General features: G+C 51.7%; 2 protein-coding genes across 2 annotated transcripts; one reads left to right on the top strand and one right to left on the bottom strand.

Moving 5' to 3' along the window:
• Nucleotides 1-96: 96 nt before the first annotated feature.
• On the top strand, nt 97-3915 carry RPA2 (replication protein A2). The gene is made up of 9 exons (XM_003212485.4): nt 97-213; nt 292-386; nt 486-587; nt 675-788; nt 1612-1686; nt 2053-2166; nt 2483-2590; nt 2771-2865; nt 3295-3915. The coding sequence occupies exons 1-9, from the start codon at nt 198-200 to the stop codon at nt 3377-3379; spliced, it is 804 nt and encodes a 267-aa protein (XP_003212533.1). The 5' UTR covers nt 97-197; the 3' UTR covers nt 3380-3915.
• A 1471-nt stretch (nt 3916-5386) lies between these two features.
• On the bottom strand, nt 5387-10098 carry THEMIS2 (thymocyte selection associated family member 2). The gene is made up of 5 exons (XM_010723267.3): nt 9806-10098; nt 8384-8524; nt 8071-8271; nt 6699-7910; nt 5387-6163 (listed from the first exon to the last, which is right to left on the bottom strand). Exons 1-5 carry the CDS (start codon nt 9897-9899, stop codon nt 6069-6071), a joined length of 1743 nt encoding a protein of 580 aa, XP_010721569.1. The 5' UTR covers nt 9900-10098; the 3' UTR covers nt 5387-6068.
• Nucleotides 10099-13218: the final 3120 nt, after the last annotated feature.

Raw genomic sequence — 13218 nt, 5'->3', positions numbered from 1 at the left:
GCCGCCGGAAGCTGTCGGAACAAGGAGGGCTGTAATTGGCTCTCAGCGCCGGAAGCTGTCGAGAAAAAAAGAGGATGGTGATTGGCTCTCGCCGCCGGAAGCTGTCGGAAGAAGGAAGGTTGTGATAGGCTCCCGCTGCTGGGGCGCGGGACGCGGTGCTCGAGGAGCGGGTCCTGCCGCAGCTGGGCTCTGCCGCCATGTGGGGCGGGCACGGTGCGGGCCGGAGCGGCACGGGGAGGTGGGCGAGTTGGGCGTGCCTCCCCCCTCACGGCTCTTCCTTTCCTTTCCCAGGTAACTTCGACGGTGGCTACGGCCCGGCGGGCGGCTACACGCAGTCCCCGGGAGGTTTCAGCTCTCCTACAGGCGCGCAGGCGGAGAAGAAGCAGGTAGGGCCAGAGGGGGCCGGGAGAGCGGGCGGCTGCGGCGCTGGGCTGGGCTGAGCCGAGCCGAGCTCCACTCGCTGACCTCCACCCGCCCCCCTGCAGCGCAGCCGCTCGCAGAGCATCGTGCCCTGCACCGTGTCGCAGCTGCTGGCGGCCGAGCAGGTGGACGAGGCGTTCCGCATCCACGATGTGGAGATCTCACAGGTGGGCACCCACTGCCACCCCCGGTGAGGCGGCTCTGAAGGGCTGCGGGTGCCTCTCCCCGCCCCCTGACGGCCCTTCCTGCCGCAGGTCACCGTGGTTGGCATCGTAAGGCACGCAGAGAAGGCGCCCACCAACATCCTGTACAAGGTGGACGACATGACAGCAGCACCCATGGATGTGCGGCAGTGGGTTGACACCGACGTAAGCAATGAAACCATTCTGAGGTGCTGCTATGGGGAGAGGCACTGCGAGACGTAAAACAGTCAGTCTGAGAGCTGGGGCAATGCTGTGCCTATGAGAGCCAGGCCGGGTGCTGCACTAGCAAAGATCGGTGGTTCTGTGCTTTTGTGATCTTCTACCCTGTAGTTTATACTTCAAATAACATAAATAATTTCTTACAGTGTAACTGCCAAATCTCAGTTGTTACTTAGAGGTGTGCACTCTGTTCTTTTGTGTGAGAAGTGTAAAAGCAGAGAGTGGAAGAGGTTTGTGCGTTGTCTTGTTGCCTGGTTCCTGTAGTGCTGCTACGCTCCACTGTGCTCTCCTGCTGCTTACACACAGCCTGTGTTGCTGGTAAATGTGTCTGGAGGTGAACAGCTGCATTCAGCTGAACAACTCTGGGAGTAATTAAAGAGATCCTCAGTTGGCTTATCTACAGGTCTGCCATAAGATTCTGTGACTGCTTGCCCCCCCCAGCTGTGTTCAGTGTTTGAATACTTGACGTGGGTGTGGTTTGTTTTTAAAATGCTTTGGGTTCTTCCCTCTTGTTCTGTGAGAATCTCTCAGGAGTGAACAGAGCAGCAGCAGAACATACAACTGGCACTGACTGCTGTCAAGCATGGAGTGCGTTCAAATAAACATTTTTCATCTGCAGTTATATTTACCTAACTGCTCTTACTGATTGTCTGAACGTGTGTCGTTTGTGTTTGCTTGAAATTAGAGTCCTTAAGTTGTTTATTATGATAATTGAGAAATGGAGAGATGAATCAGCAAAACCTTGCTTTCTCCTTTCCTTCTCTGTAAGGAGGCAGGTAGTGAGAATATCGTGGTACCCCCAGGAACTTATGTAAAAGTCGCTGGTCATCTTCGGTCTTTTCAGGTAAGATCATTTGTGACTCCTCAAGAAAGGAGGCTGGAGCAGTGGCATGAAGGGTTGGCAATCTGGCAAAGTGTTGTAAGAATAACCCATAGTGTATTGTATGATAAGAGTTGCCTCCTTAGCAATCATCCTTCAGATAATGCTGATGTGTTAAAGCAAAGTGCAGTTATGAGCTGGATAGAAAGAACTTGCCCAGACACTGTCCTGCGTGATTCCATAGAAAAGCTTTTGAGTTCAGAAACTTTGCTAATTAAAGCAGATGAACTCCCCACCTGCTACTACTTCTTTTCCTAGCTAGAGCATTTAAATTGTATGTCAAGCATATTCGTGTTGTTGTTAATTGTATTTTTTTCTTTTCTCTGGAAGAATAAGAAAAGTTTGGTGGCATTTAAGATCATGCCTTTGGAAAACATGAATGAGTTCACCACGCACATACTTGAGACAGTCAATGCACATATGATCCTCAGAAAAAATCTGATGGTATGTAGTTGGAGGTCGTGGTTCCATCATAGCTGTTACTGGGTATTACTGGTTATCTCCCAAACAGATCTCTGGGTTCAGTGGGAAATTGTGTATAAGTTGTGGGTCTGGAAAGCCTGAAGTTTGAAGGGCTGCAGTGGGGGTGTGCTGTGAGTCTTGAATTCCTTTGAGAGACATTCTGTTGTAGCCAGTTTTACTTGATTTCTCTTGGAAATCTGTCTTTAATTAGTGTACCAGAGTAATTAGGCCGAGTCTTTCATGCCTTGGGTGTGCAGCAGCCTGTGCAGCCACAGCTCTTTTACCCTTGCAATTGCAGTTAGCATCAAGAGCACCTCAGTCATTTACCTCTGCTGGAATGAGTGACGTTGGGAGCTACGGTGGAGGCAGCCTGCCTGTGAATGGACTCACAGCACATCAGAGTCAGGTGGGTGCCAGCATCTTCTCCGTGAGCACAGATGTCGCAGTGGGTGCTGCTGCAGCGTGATTTAGGACAAAGAAATAAAAGCTTAGTTATTCTTGGAAGGCTGATAATTCTTTTTTTGGCCTCGCTGTTCAGTGTTGGTAGAGCCTAGTTGTGCGCTGATGGTGGTTTATGTTCTTCCAGGTGCTGAACCTGATTAAAAACTGCCATTCTCCAGAAGGTATGAGTCTTCAAGAGCTGAAACTTCAGCTCCACAATGTCAGCATACCAACAATCAAGTAAGTATGTAGAAATGAAGGATTTGCTTCGAGTCTACACAGTCCTTTCTGGAATCTGCTGAAAGTAGACAAAGAGGAAAGAAGTGGGCAAGGCCGGATGCTTACTTTTTTTTAACAATGTTTTGTTGTTTAATGTGTCCCCACAGGATGCAATAGTCAACCTGAGTTTTTGAATTCTTCAGTGAAACAGCTTAGAATGAGTCATTGTTTGTTGAAATGATAAAGCCTTGGAAAAACTTTTATGTGTCTGTTGAGTAGTGGAGCAGCACTTGTTTAAATGCTGATGGGATACAGTCTCTGGGTGCATCTTTTGGCAGATGCCAGAAAGGAACAGTGGGGACATCAGGCTGTGGGTGGGAAATGGTTGAGAGAAGGGCATTGATGTGAGCTAAGTACTAATTGGTACTAATTGCCTCTTTTTCTTCAAAGGCAAGCAGTTGAATTCCTTAGCAGTGAGGGACACATCTACTCTACTGTGGATGATGATCACTATAAGTCTACGGATGCTGATTGAAGTTCTTTCCACCTGGATTTGCTTCTAACCAAGTGCTTGTCAGTATCTCAAGTTAACCTGCTGAGCTTTGCAACTTGGAAGGTGATCTTTGCTTTCTAACCTGTGCAGTCCCAGTTATTCTGTGAGTCCCTGCACCTTGGAATTTAAGGACAAGCAGAACATTTGGGAGGATTCTGGTAACTGAGCTTGATTAATATGCCATGACCATGTGATGGAAGTATAAACAGATATGGGAGAACCAAACTTCTCAAAACTTCTAATCCTGCAGTTTGTTTTTGCCTGTTAGAACAACTGTGTTAGAGAGAACCCCTTTCACATCTTGTGTGCAGATTCTTTTGTTGTTTCTTCCTAATGCTTTCATTCCATTTCATTCACGAGAGGGGTAGCCAGGAGAAACGTTCTACTAATGTACAGTAATCATGACTAGATTTGTAATTAGTTTGTGCTCTTAAATCTATATTTGTACTATGAAGTAGTCTTGTTACTATGGCTTTTGAATATTATTTTCAATAAAATTTAAATGAGGGTGGTCTTGAGCTTCTGTGGCTCTGGAGGTTTTTGTTCTTCCCTAAAGAAAAACATTTGTCACTAGAACTCAGACGTGGGTACAAATACAGCCCATGCTCTCCCAGGATTTAGTTGTCTGTTAAGCTTTTGAAGTGAATTGCTTTAAGGGGTCAAACTGCTATGAACAAACATCTGGATGTGAAAACATGAATAATTCTACTGAAAGAAGCTGCAGGTTGTATCAGTGATCCATCTGGAGCCAGGATCATTGCTGCCAACAGGAAAAAGGAGAAGTTAGGAAAGAGCATTATGGACACTGGTGATGCAGCAGTGAGGAGATAATGAGTTTACATCTCTTTCTCTGCGTGGCACTGCTTTGCTCAGGGAGGCAGCATGCTGAAGACAGCTCCTGCACCATATCTGTTCTCTTAATTTCCTGTAGTAGAAAACGCAGCACTGAAAGCTACCTCCTGGGAATCGTTCTGCATCGGTTGGTAGGAGTGTTAGTGTAGTTCATAAGTATTCAGAATCACTTAATGACCTTGTAAGGAACATGGCAGTTCTCCCATGAGTGAAAGTGGTTTCTGTGGTAAGCATGTTTAGCATTGCTAAAAGGCAGGACCTAGGATTGTTCAAGCTGACTGCTGAGAAACTGAAAGGCACTTGCTGTCCATCAGATGGGAGCTTTGCTGCACTGTGCTGACCTGCTCTGTGAGAGCTGCTTCCTATTTTCTCCCTAGCACAGGATCTGCCAGAGGAAGCTTGTGCTCCCTGCTTATCTGCTGGGTGGGTCTGGCTTTCTACAGGAGCTGCAAACTGGGTTTTAGTGCAGATTTTTACCTTAGAGCGGTGAAGTAAGCTAGTTTTGGAAAAGTAGCTCTCTACCGTGCATGTTGTGAGACTGGCTTCCCTACCAAGTGCCTCTGTTTCTGTTAATGCTATGACAAGCTCTGTGTATCCTGCTGAAGTTCAGGCAGTGGCACAGCTGTTGCCTTTGGTACTTGTGGAGATAAATTGTAGTATGGATGTGTAACAGGTGAGCTTCTATGCTGTGGGGTCTAGCAGACCTAGAAAGCCAACAGTACTGTTGTTTTTCTTGTAGAAGGCATGTAGATTAGGAAACAAATCCCTGATGATTTTTGGAAGTACAGATGCATGGAATTGCTTGCAGTATAGAGAGGAGCTGTAGGACTCCAGAAGCATGGTCTGACAAGAGAGGTATCATAGAATGAATCATAATGTCTTCAACTTGGGAAGGAGTTTAATTCTTTGACTACTCTACCTTTTGCTGTTTCTTTAAAGCATTCAAGAGCATCTGACCATGCTGTGAAAGCAGAGTGTAAATCCCAGAGTAGAAACAGAGCAAGAAAGAAAGCAGGAAAGCAGCCCATGTCCCAGTAAGGGCTTGAGATTATCTCTGCAGCTTTGTAAATCTGATCTAGATTCCCAGGTGAGGAACAACACAAGTCTGAACCCATGCTACATAATGGGAGACGAAAAAAGCCCAAACAGCAGTTTGCTAATAAATGAAAATTAAAGTTTATTTTCCAGCTCTGATTTGTACCTGCTTCTAATCTAAAGCAGCTGGGACTGGAAATTGTCCTGTATTGGTGCTCCTGATGACTGGTGGTGTCTTCTCTGATAAAGATGGGATGTGTAGGGAAAGCCATCAGAGGCCTCGTAGATTCCAACAAAGTGACCACAACGAAGGAGTTTGTCTTAGAACTTTTCAGTCTGAAATGCTGATGAGCACAGCCGTAGGATCCAGCCAAGCTATTCTAAGAGCGTGTGGGTGATGTTAATATAGAAGGAGCTGGGTGAGATAAACGTCCCCAAGCCTTGGCTGGCATCTCAATGCCATCTTGGTGGTTGCTCAGCTCCCAGAATGGTTGCCCCACTGTATGCTGCTCTGGTGCAATTGGAGAATCCCATAGGCAACATCTGAGGACGTGATCCACAGCATGACAGCCCACCATAGCAGAACAGGGAGGATTTATTCTGCACGTCTGGCTGTTCCTCACGTGTGTGAGCTGCTTGCATTTGAGCAAAGTGGGCACATATTGAGGAAGATAGAGGCTGTGCTGTGGATCCCTGAGGTTGTTTTCAGCCTTTGTTTAATAGCATTAATTTAATATAAGATTTAAGAATAGTTGGAGTCTGGACAGCTTCAGAAACCAGAGGATTAAAAAGGAAGAATAGCCTGCGCTTTGCGAATCATCTTCTGAATGCTGTCTTCAATGATTTCATAATCGTGTTCATCACTGCTTCTCTTCATGTCTGGAAAGATCAGCACGGACAATGCGTGTAATTGGAGCTAGACCATGGCAGAAATCCTACAAGTGTCCCAGACTGCTCCCCCCTCCTCCCTGGCTCGGTGATGTGCCCACAGGAGTGCTCACACCAGGACATGGCAGTAGTCCCAGTGAGCTGGGGCCAAAGGTCTGGAAGGAAGAGAGCTTCTTGCAGTGGGGTGGCAGCTGCTCTGCCCTAGCAGACACCAGTTTCCAGTGCCATGGGTCCCTGCAATCTGTGGAGCAGGAATGTTTCCCATTTGATGGCAGATCAAGGCGCACTGTTTGTCTGCCATGTTCATCTCCTCACAGGAGGAGGCCAGGCCTTGTTTCCCCTCACACTGTGGTCCATGTCTGGGACAAGGCAATGGAACAATCACCCTAGGGGTAACCTGGTGCCTGGTTGCAAGTCCTCCAGCAGTGCATCCCTGCCCCACATCCAAATGGGAACAGCTGCAGGTACATCAGTGCTCCCAGTGGAAAACATCCCCCACCCCCCACTGAGGTTTGCATCCCCTCACCTGTGTCTCCAGGAGCATCGTGGAGCTGTGGAGCTGCCAGTCGGTAGGGGCACGGGCTGTACTTGTTGGGGGTGCTCTGCTGGATGGGGAGGCTTTTTGCCTTCAGGGGCAACGAAGGAGCCGGGTGGGCCTGGGGGCTGGCAGGGTGCTGAGGAGTTGGGGGGCAGCTTCCTCTGGGGTGTGTCTGGTTCTTCTGGCCCTGAGCACGGCCCATGTGTGGCTGTGCCTTCTCACTGGCCGCCTTTGACTTGGGGGGCCGTGGGGGCGGTGGGGCCGAACCGCCCGGGAGCTGTGCTAGCAGTTGGTAGTAGAAGGCCTCGGTCAGCTCCTCCACGTGGGAGTGGTGCGTGGACGGGGTCTGTGTGCCGACGGGCTCCCCGGTGAGGACGAGGGAGAGGTCCAACCACTGGGGCGGGATCTCAAAGCCCTCATCCGGCTCCTCGCAGAAGCTGCCGAGCAGGAAGGGCTGGGAGATGCGGGCCTCCAAGCGCAGGGAGGAGAAGGAACCCAACACGTCCCGCTCCAGCGCCGGATCCGTGGCCACCACCCGCACATCGCACGGCAGCATCAGCCGTTCCAGCAGCTCCGCCAGCCCGTACTTCTTGCTGTCGCACACCTCCTCCACGAAGCTGCCCCCCAGGTCCAGCGGCAGCAGGAGCTCCTCGCCCTCCTCATCCTCTCCATCCTCCTCCTCGCTGCGGCGCTGGCACAAGAGCCTGGTGCTGCTGGCGTTCTGCAGCAGCCGCCGGGCCTCCAGCCGGTCGCCCACGCTGAGCGGAGGCACGTCGTCCCCGCGGCCCTCGCAATCCTGTGTCACCACCACATGCAGCCGCTGGCCTGGCTGCAGGCCGGACGCCAGCTCCTGCACCCCGGCAAATTGCCGAGGCCGCCGGCGGAACCGGCCCTGGTAGGCACTGGAGAGGAGGAAGCGGCGGGCGCTGTTGCGGGCCGAGGCCAACACCCTCCAGGAGTGGGAGCAGCCGTGGATCTGCAGCCGCTGCCCTTTCTGCAGGCGGGAGGCCCAGGAGCTCTCAAAGATGGCGGCGCTGTTGGGCCCCTCCAGGATCTCGGCCTGGGCTGGCAGCACCTCCTCCATCCTCAGCAGCTCGCTGAGCAGCAGCGGCCGGGCGAAATGCACGTCTTGAGACTCCTCTGTCACGTCTTCCACGTCCACCTCCAGCGTGGAGGGGATTTTCACCTGGTCCCTACGCACTGCAGGAGCAGAGCCGCCCTGATTTTGTGCTCACTGCACGCCGTAGAGAAGCCCTCCCCACAACCACCCCCCCTGCAGCCTTCCACGCTGCCTGTGTCCCAGCGCCAAACCTGGCACTTCCACCCCCAGCGCCCTTCCCAATTCCGCAGCCAGACTCACAGTGCATGGTGGCCTGCACCTCGTACACAGGGCTCAGCAGCAAGGCATGTGGGCTGATGCTGGGGCACAGCAGGGGTTGTGTCTGCCCACCGCTCTGCCCCACAGCCTGCTGCAGGGTCAGGCCCTTCTGCCTGCTGCCTGGCCGGGAGGGTCCCTGTGGTGTAGGACACGGCGATGGAGCTGAAGAGAGCTGGAAAAGACCTGTGGGATGGCAAAGCTGAGCCCCCATGGCCATAGAGGTCTCCTGGGGAGGAGAGTCCCATGGGGAGAAGTAGAGCGAGGTAGTGGGCCAGATCAGAACAGCCCTGCTCACCCTTAAATGTCGGTGGCAGCTCTGTCTTCTGCCCCGTCTGCACATTCTCACAGATAACCTTCTGCAGTGTGACAGCCGTGACTTTCAGCAGATCCCCGGTTGACAGGCAGCACTCATTGCCAGAGATCTCATATACGGACCCTGCGGGGTGAGGAGAGACCTGTCACAAACTCGGCAGCAATTGGATCTGCAGCCCGTGCAGCCCCTGCATCTCCCGTTTGTGAGCTGAGGGGTGGAGGTGTGCCAGCCCCACTGCTCCACTGCCTCCCAGCAGAGCATGGAGATGCAGAGCTCTCACCCAGCAGAGTGGGAACCCCAGGAGTGGCACAGGAAGCTGCCAGCACCAAACCTACCCGCAGCTATTTGTAGGCTGATCGGAAATGGGGTTATTTCTGCCCAGCTGACTCATTCTGTGCTCAGATGCTTTGATTACCAGTAGGTAGAGATTGTTATTGATCACACAAGACCACAAAATTTGTTGCTGCTGCTGGAGATCTGGATAAGTGGAGCTGGGCCAGGGCTCCCTGAGGGCTGTATATGGTGGAGCTCAGCACAGCTGTGTGGGGTGGGCAGCCAGCATCACTTGGGCTGCACCCACAGGTGTTGACGTGGTGAGAAGGCGCTCAGTTATCTTAGAGAGGTGCTGGGCAAATCAGGAAGATTGAAAAAGCAAAGCTCCTGATGAGGGAAGTCTTTGGGAAAGTTAAACATCCATCCCAACTGAGCTCCTGGGAAGCAGTGTTATTCCACCCCAACTGCTTCTCTTTCTCTTTACAAGTCAGTGTAACATCAAGAAATGCTACAAATTCCACAAGTCCAGGCGGTAAATCCCACATTGCTGATGCCACAGCGGGCAGGAACCCAGGGTGCATTTCCAGCGTTTTTGAGAGGCCCAGAAATCTAGCAAAAGCATTTGCTTATTTCTGACTCCATTTCACCCACAACATTGCTATCAGCTGAAGCAGTATCAGGACTCCACCTTTATCTAAGATGTCTCTGTGCCATGGCCCAGGAGGAAGCACAGAGCTCAGATCAGACTATGAGGCTGCTCTCTTGCTCCACTCCTTGTGCTGGGGCCAGGAGCAATGCTATCCCACCTCTCTCCAGCCACCGAGCCACCACCCCTGCCAGAGCCACCACCCACAGGGGATTCATTGCCTGGGTGAGAGTTCCGATGGCCTCTGGTTGCCCCACCGCCTTCCTGGCAGCACTGAGGCACTGAGCTCAATGGGTAAAGGAGAAAGGTCTGTCTCAGACACAAGCAGCTGGCAGCAGCACGAAGATGTGTGCCATCCCCCAGCACCTGCTGACAAGGAATCAGGCATCTTCAAGGCAGGAGGGGAGAGCTCAGGCTGCGGTGATATTGAGAGTGGATGTGGGGAGGTGGCAGAGCCTTGGAGGATGTGGGCACTCGGTACTCACCTTGGAAGTAGACACCAGAGCATATCCTGAGGATGCGGGGAAGGGTGGCGGGGTCCAGGGAGCAGATGTATTCCTGGAAGGAGAGGGGCTCCATGCCTGCACTGCTGGGTGCTGTGGGTCACTCTGCAGGGAGTGAATGATATAGGAAACAGCTCTGGGCTCTGCTTTGACTTCTGCATGCTTTTCACTTCTGCTTCTCACAGGAGTAGTTCCCTCTCTGGCCACAACCCCTCTCTTCCCGCAGCTCTCTGCTCTGTGCTGACATCCTCCTAACACCCACACCCTGGCACCCACCATAACCCGGTGCCACAACCCTCCAACTTGGTTGATGAATAAAACTGAAACTGCAAGCTAGGAACAGCAGGAGGATGGGCCTGCACATGGAAATGAAACTTGAAGAAAAGTTTTTTAAACAGATGATGGACAAAATTATGCCTCTCTCTGCTTTGATTCCAGCTACAGAAATCAGCTGCACTTGTGTTTTCTATTGGAACAGGAAGAAGCGATCCGATGGAAAGAGTGCGCTGCAGCACTGTGTGTCCTGTACACAGGGCAATTTCAGTATGCCTTAAATGTCACAGCAGTAGGGACATCCTGAGAACTTCCACTTGGAGCTGGGCTGCCCTTGCCACCAGAACAGGTCGGCCGTGTCAAGGTTAGGACAGCCTATGAAGGTGGAGACCTCCTATCTGTCTGCATTCCTTCTCCCATACAGAATGCTTCCCTAATGCTCAGCCTTGCATATCCCAAGCTGCAAATGTGGCCATTGGCCCATTCCAAAAACGCTCCTGGTGCGTTCCAAGCTCAGCCTCCTGGCCATATTAGTTGCCCTTTGTTGGACCTTCTCTATATATTCCTCTTGAACTCAGTGTTCAACACTGGGTTCAGTGCAGCCAGGCAGCAGGAGCAGCCTCCCTTGATCAGCCAGCGGTGACCTGGTGTTAGAACAGCACACACTGTGCTCTGTTCACAGAATCGTGCAGTCACAGAATGGCTTCAGTTGGAGGGGACCTCAAAGCCCACCCAGCCCTAACCCCTGCTGTGGGCTAAGTCTCCACCAGGTCAGGATGCCCAGGCTTCTGTCCATGGGTTCAGGCACCTCCAGGAATGGGGTGCTCCAGGCAGCACCTCACAGCCCCTGGGTAAAGAAAGGCAGATAGGACAACAGGAGCTTGCAAGTGAGTCAGAGGCCAAAATGCCTCCAGGTAACAGGCACAAGGCATCTGCAGAGCTGCTGCACATGGTGAGAGCAGGTCGTCATAGAATCATATGATTCTATGTCAGAGTTAGACAGTCATAGTCAGAGATGGTTAAAGTCACTGATGACGATGTTCATCCTCTGCAGACCTGTACTGTGCTGCCAGCCTGGGGAAAAATGGGAGGGAGGCTGGAAACAGAAACAATTAGGTCAAAAGTCAGAAGGGAGAAAAATATGTTTAAGTATATAAGGTCATACAGGAAAACTCAATGGTCACAAACGTACAGTGGCCTAAAGGGAACAGTGGCAACTAGTAAAGCCAGCAAAACCAATACCACAGAGCTGCTTCCAAGCTCAGGAGCAGTGAACATGGTTGGAGAAAATACTGAAGGCTGTTCTTGCTCTTTGCTGAAGTTGCCATTCACAGATGTGAAAGCAATCAAGCAGAGTCAGCATAGAGGAAACCCAGCACTTGCATAGCTCTGCTCATGGGCACTTTTTGGGATGTTGTTCTGAGCTGCTGGTCCAGCTGCCCCTGATCCTCATGGCATTTGAGCAACACATGGCAACACGCTCCAGAGGGATGCTGGTGGGTATCTGTCACAGGACGTTTGAGGACCCAGTGTCCCAAACTCTGTGGGAAGTTTAGGAAAATAGAAATGGTCATGGAAGGTGTCAAGTCCTGGATGTGGAGACTTGTAAGCATGGTGGAGGTGGTGGTTCCATGGTCAGCTCAAAACCACACCGGACCTTGCCTGAAAGAAGCCTCTGTGAGCTGGCCTGCAGGCTGCTGAGCTGCAGTGAGGAGCCAGGCCTGACTGCAATGGCGAATGGGAGTCAAGGAGGAAGGAGCTGTGTGGGGAGTGAGGAAAGGGAAAGACATACCCAGCCTGATGATAGGCCTTGGGGCTAAGCGGCTCTGCTTTGGGGCCACCAACATCTGCTATGCTCTTGTGGCAGCTCAGCCTTCAGCCTGATTTCATCCAATGGAGCTCAGGAGAGGGGAAGAGGTTGGCACATGCAATGGACCCAGGAGGGCTGAGATGCCTGTAAGAAGCCACAGAGCAGCTGCAGGAGGAAAAAACAGCTGTCAGGGCTTTGTCAGCCCCAAAGCCCTGGGCTGAATAAATGAGTGGAATGAATCACACCCAGTGTTTTCACTTCCTTCTGCCAGCGCTGCCTGCAGAAGGACAAGGCCGACAGCCCCGGGACCCGCTGGTTCCACGCACACTGAAACTGCCTCATTCCCATCTGTGCTCAGCCCTCACTTCCCCATGAAGGATGTGACACCACCGGGGCTCTGAGGCCCACAGCCCTCACTGGGTGTCCCCTCTGATCACTGCCTGATCTCAGCACGGAGGGGTCCTGCCCAGCAGGGCCTTGGTGTGCAAACAGGAGGGCAGCTACAGGACAAGGAGATGGGAGCTCCTCACCGGCAGATCCCACTGTGCCAGCATGGAGAACAGCACAGAGTGTGGTCAACCAGGGCTCACGTTTTAGTTTTTCTCCCCCTGAAGCTTCAAAGGTGCGAATGGGCAGCGGGCAGAGCAGAAGACTTGCATCAGAGGAAGTTGCCACAATCCTCCGGGCTCAGCTTGCTGACAGGAAGGTGAATGCAATTGCTCTTTTCCTCCAGAGGAGAAAAAGCACCTGTTGTTATCAACACTGACATACTGAGGTGAAAAAAGATGCTGGAAATGGTTTATATAAATTCAAATGCTGAATGGGGTATGTGTTGGTCTCGACTTGGATTTTGTTCAGCAAGAAGCAGCTGACGCCAACGCCAACAACAATGAGTTGTCTCCTGCATGTGGAGCAGCCAAAACAAAATGGTCAAAAGAAAAAGACGTAGAACCTATCAGATAGATCGGCCCAGTGATATCAGCTGAGGAAAGGCTGTTGGCTAACACTGCCAGCAGTCAGAGCGCTTCCATCAGTCCCACACAGCTGCTGTCTGCAAAAGACAGGTTGGAGAGAAGGAGCCCTTTTATAAGAAATGGCGAAGGAAGTTCCATCTGAACATGATGTTGCTGTGCCAATGAAGGGAGCACTGCAGCAGGCTGCTCGGAGAGGTCCCAAAGCTGTATGGATGCAGCCGTGGAGTACGTGCTCTATCAGAACCTTGCTTCATTTCCAGCAGTCCCTTCTGACTCCATTCCGTAAAGTTGTTTGTTTTTTTGGGTTGTTTTTTTGTGGAATTGGCTTTCCTCCAAAA

This window comes from Meleagris gallopavo, chromosome 25, assembly GCF_000146605.3.
Source record: "Meleagris gallopavo isolate NT-WF06-2002-E0010 breed Aviagen turkey brand Nicholas breeding stock chromosome 25, Turkey_5.1, whole genome shotgun sequence".
NCBI lineage: Eukaryota > Metazoa > Chordata > Aves > Galliformes > Phasianidae > Meleagris > Meleagris gallopavo.
The sequence above is the reverse complement of the archived record's forward strand: the minus strand, read 5'-3'. Positions and strand labels throughout refer to the sequence as shown.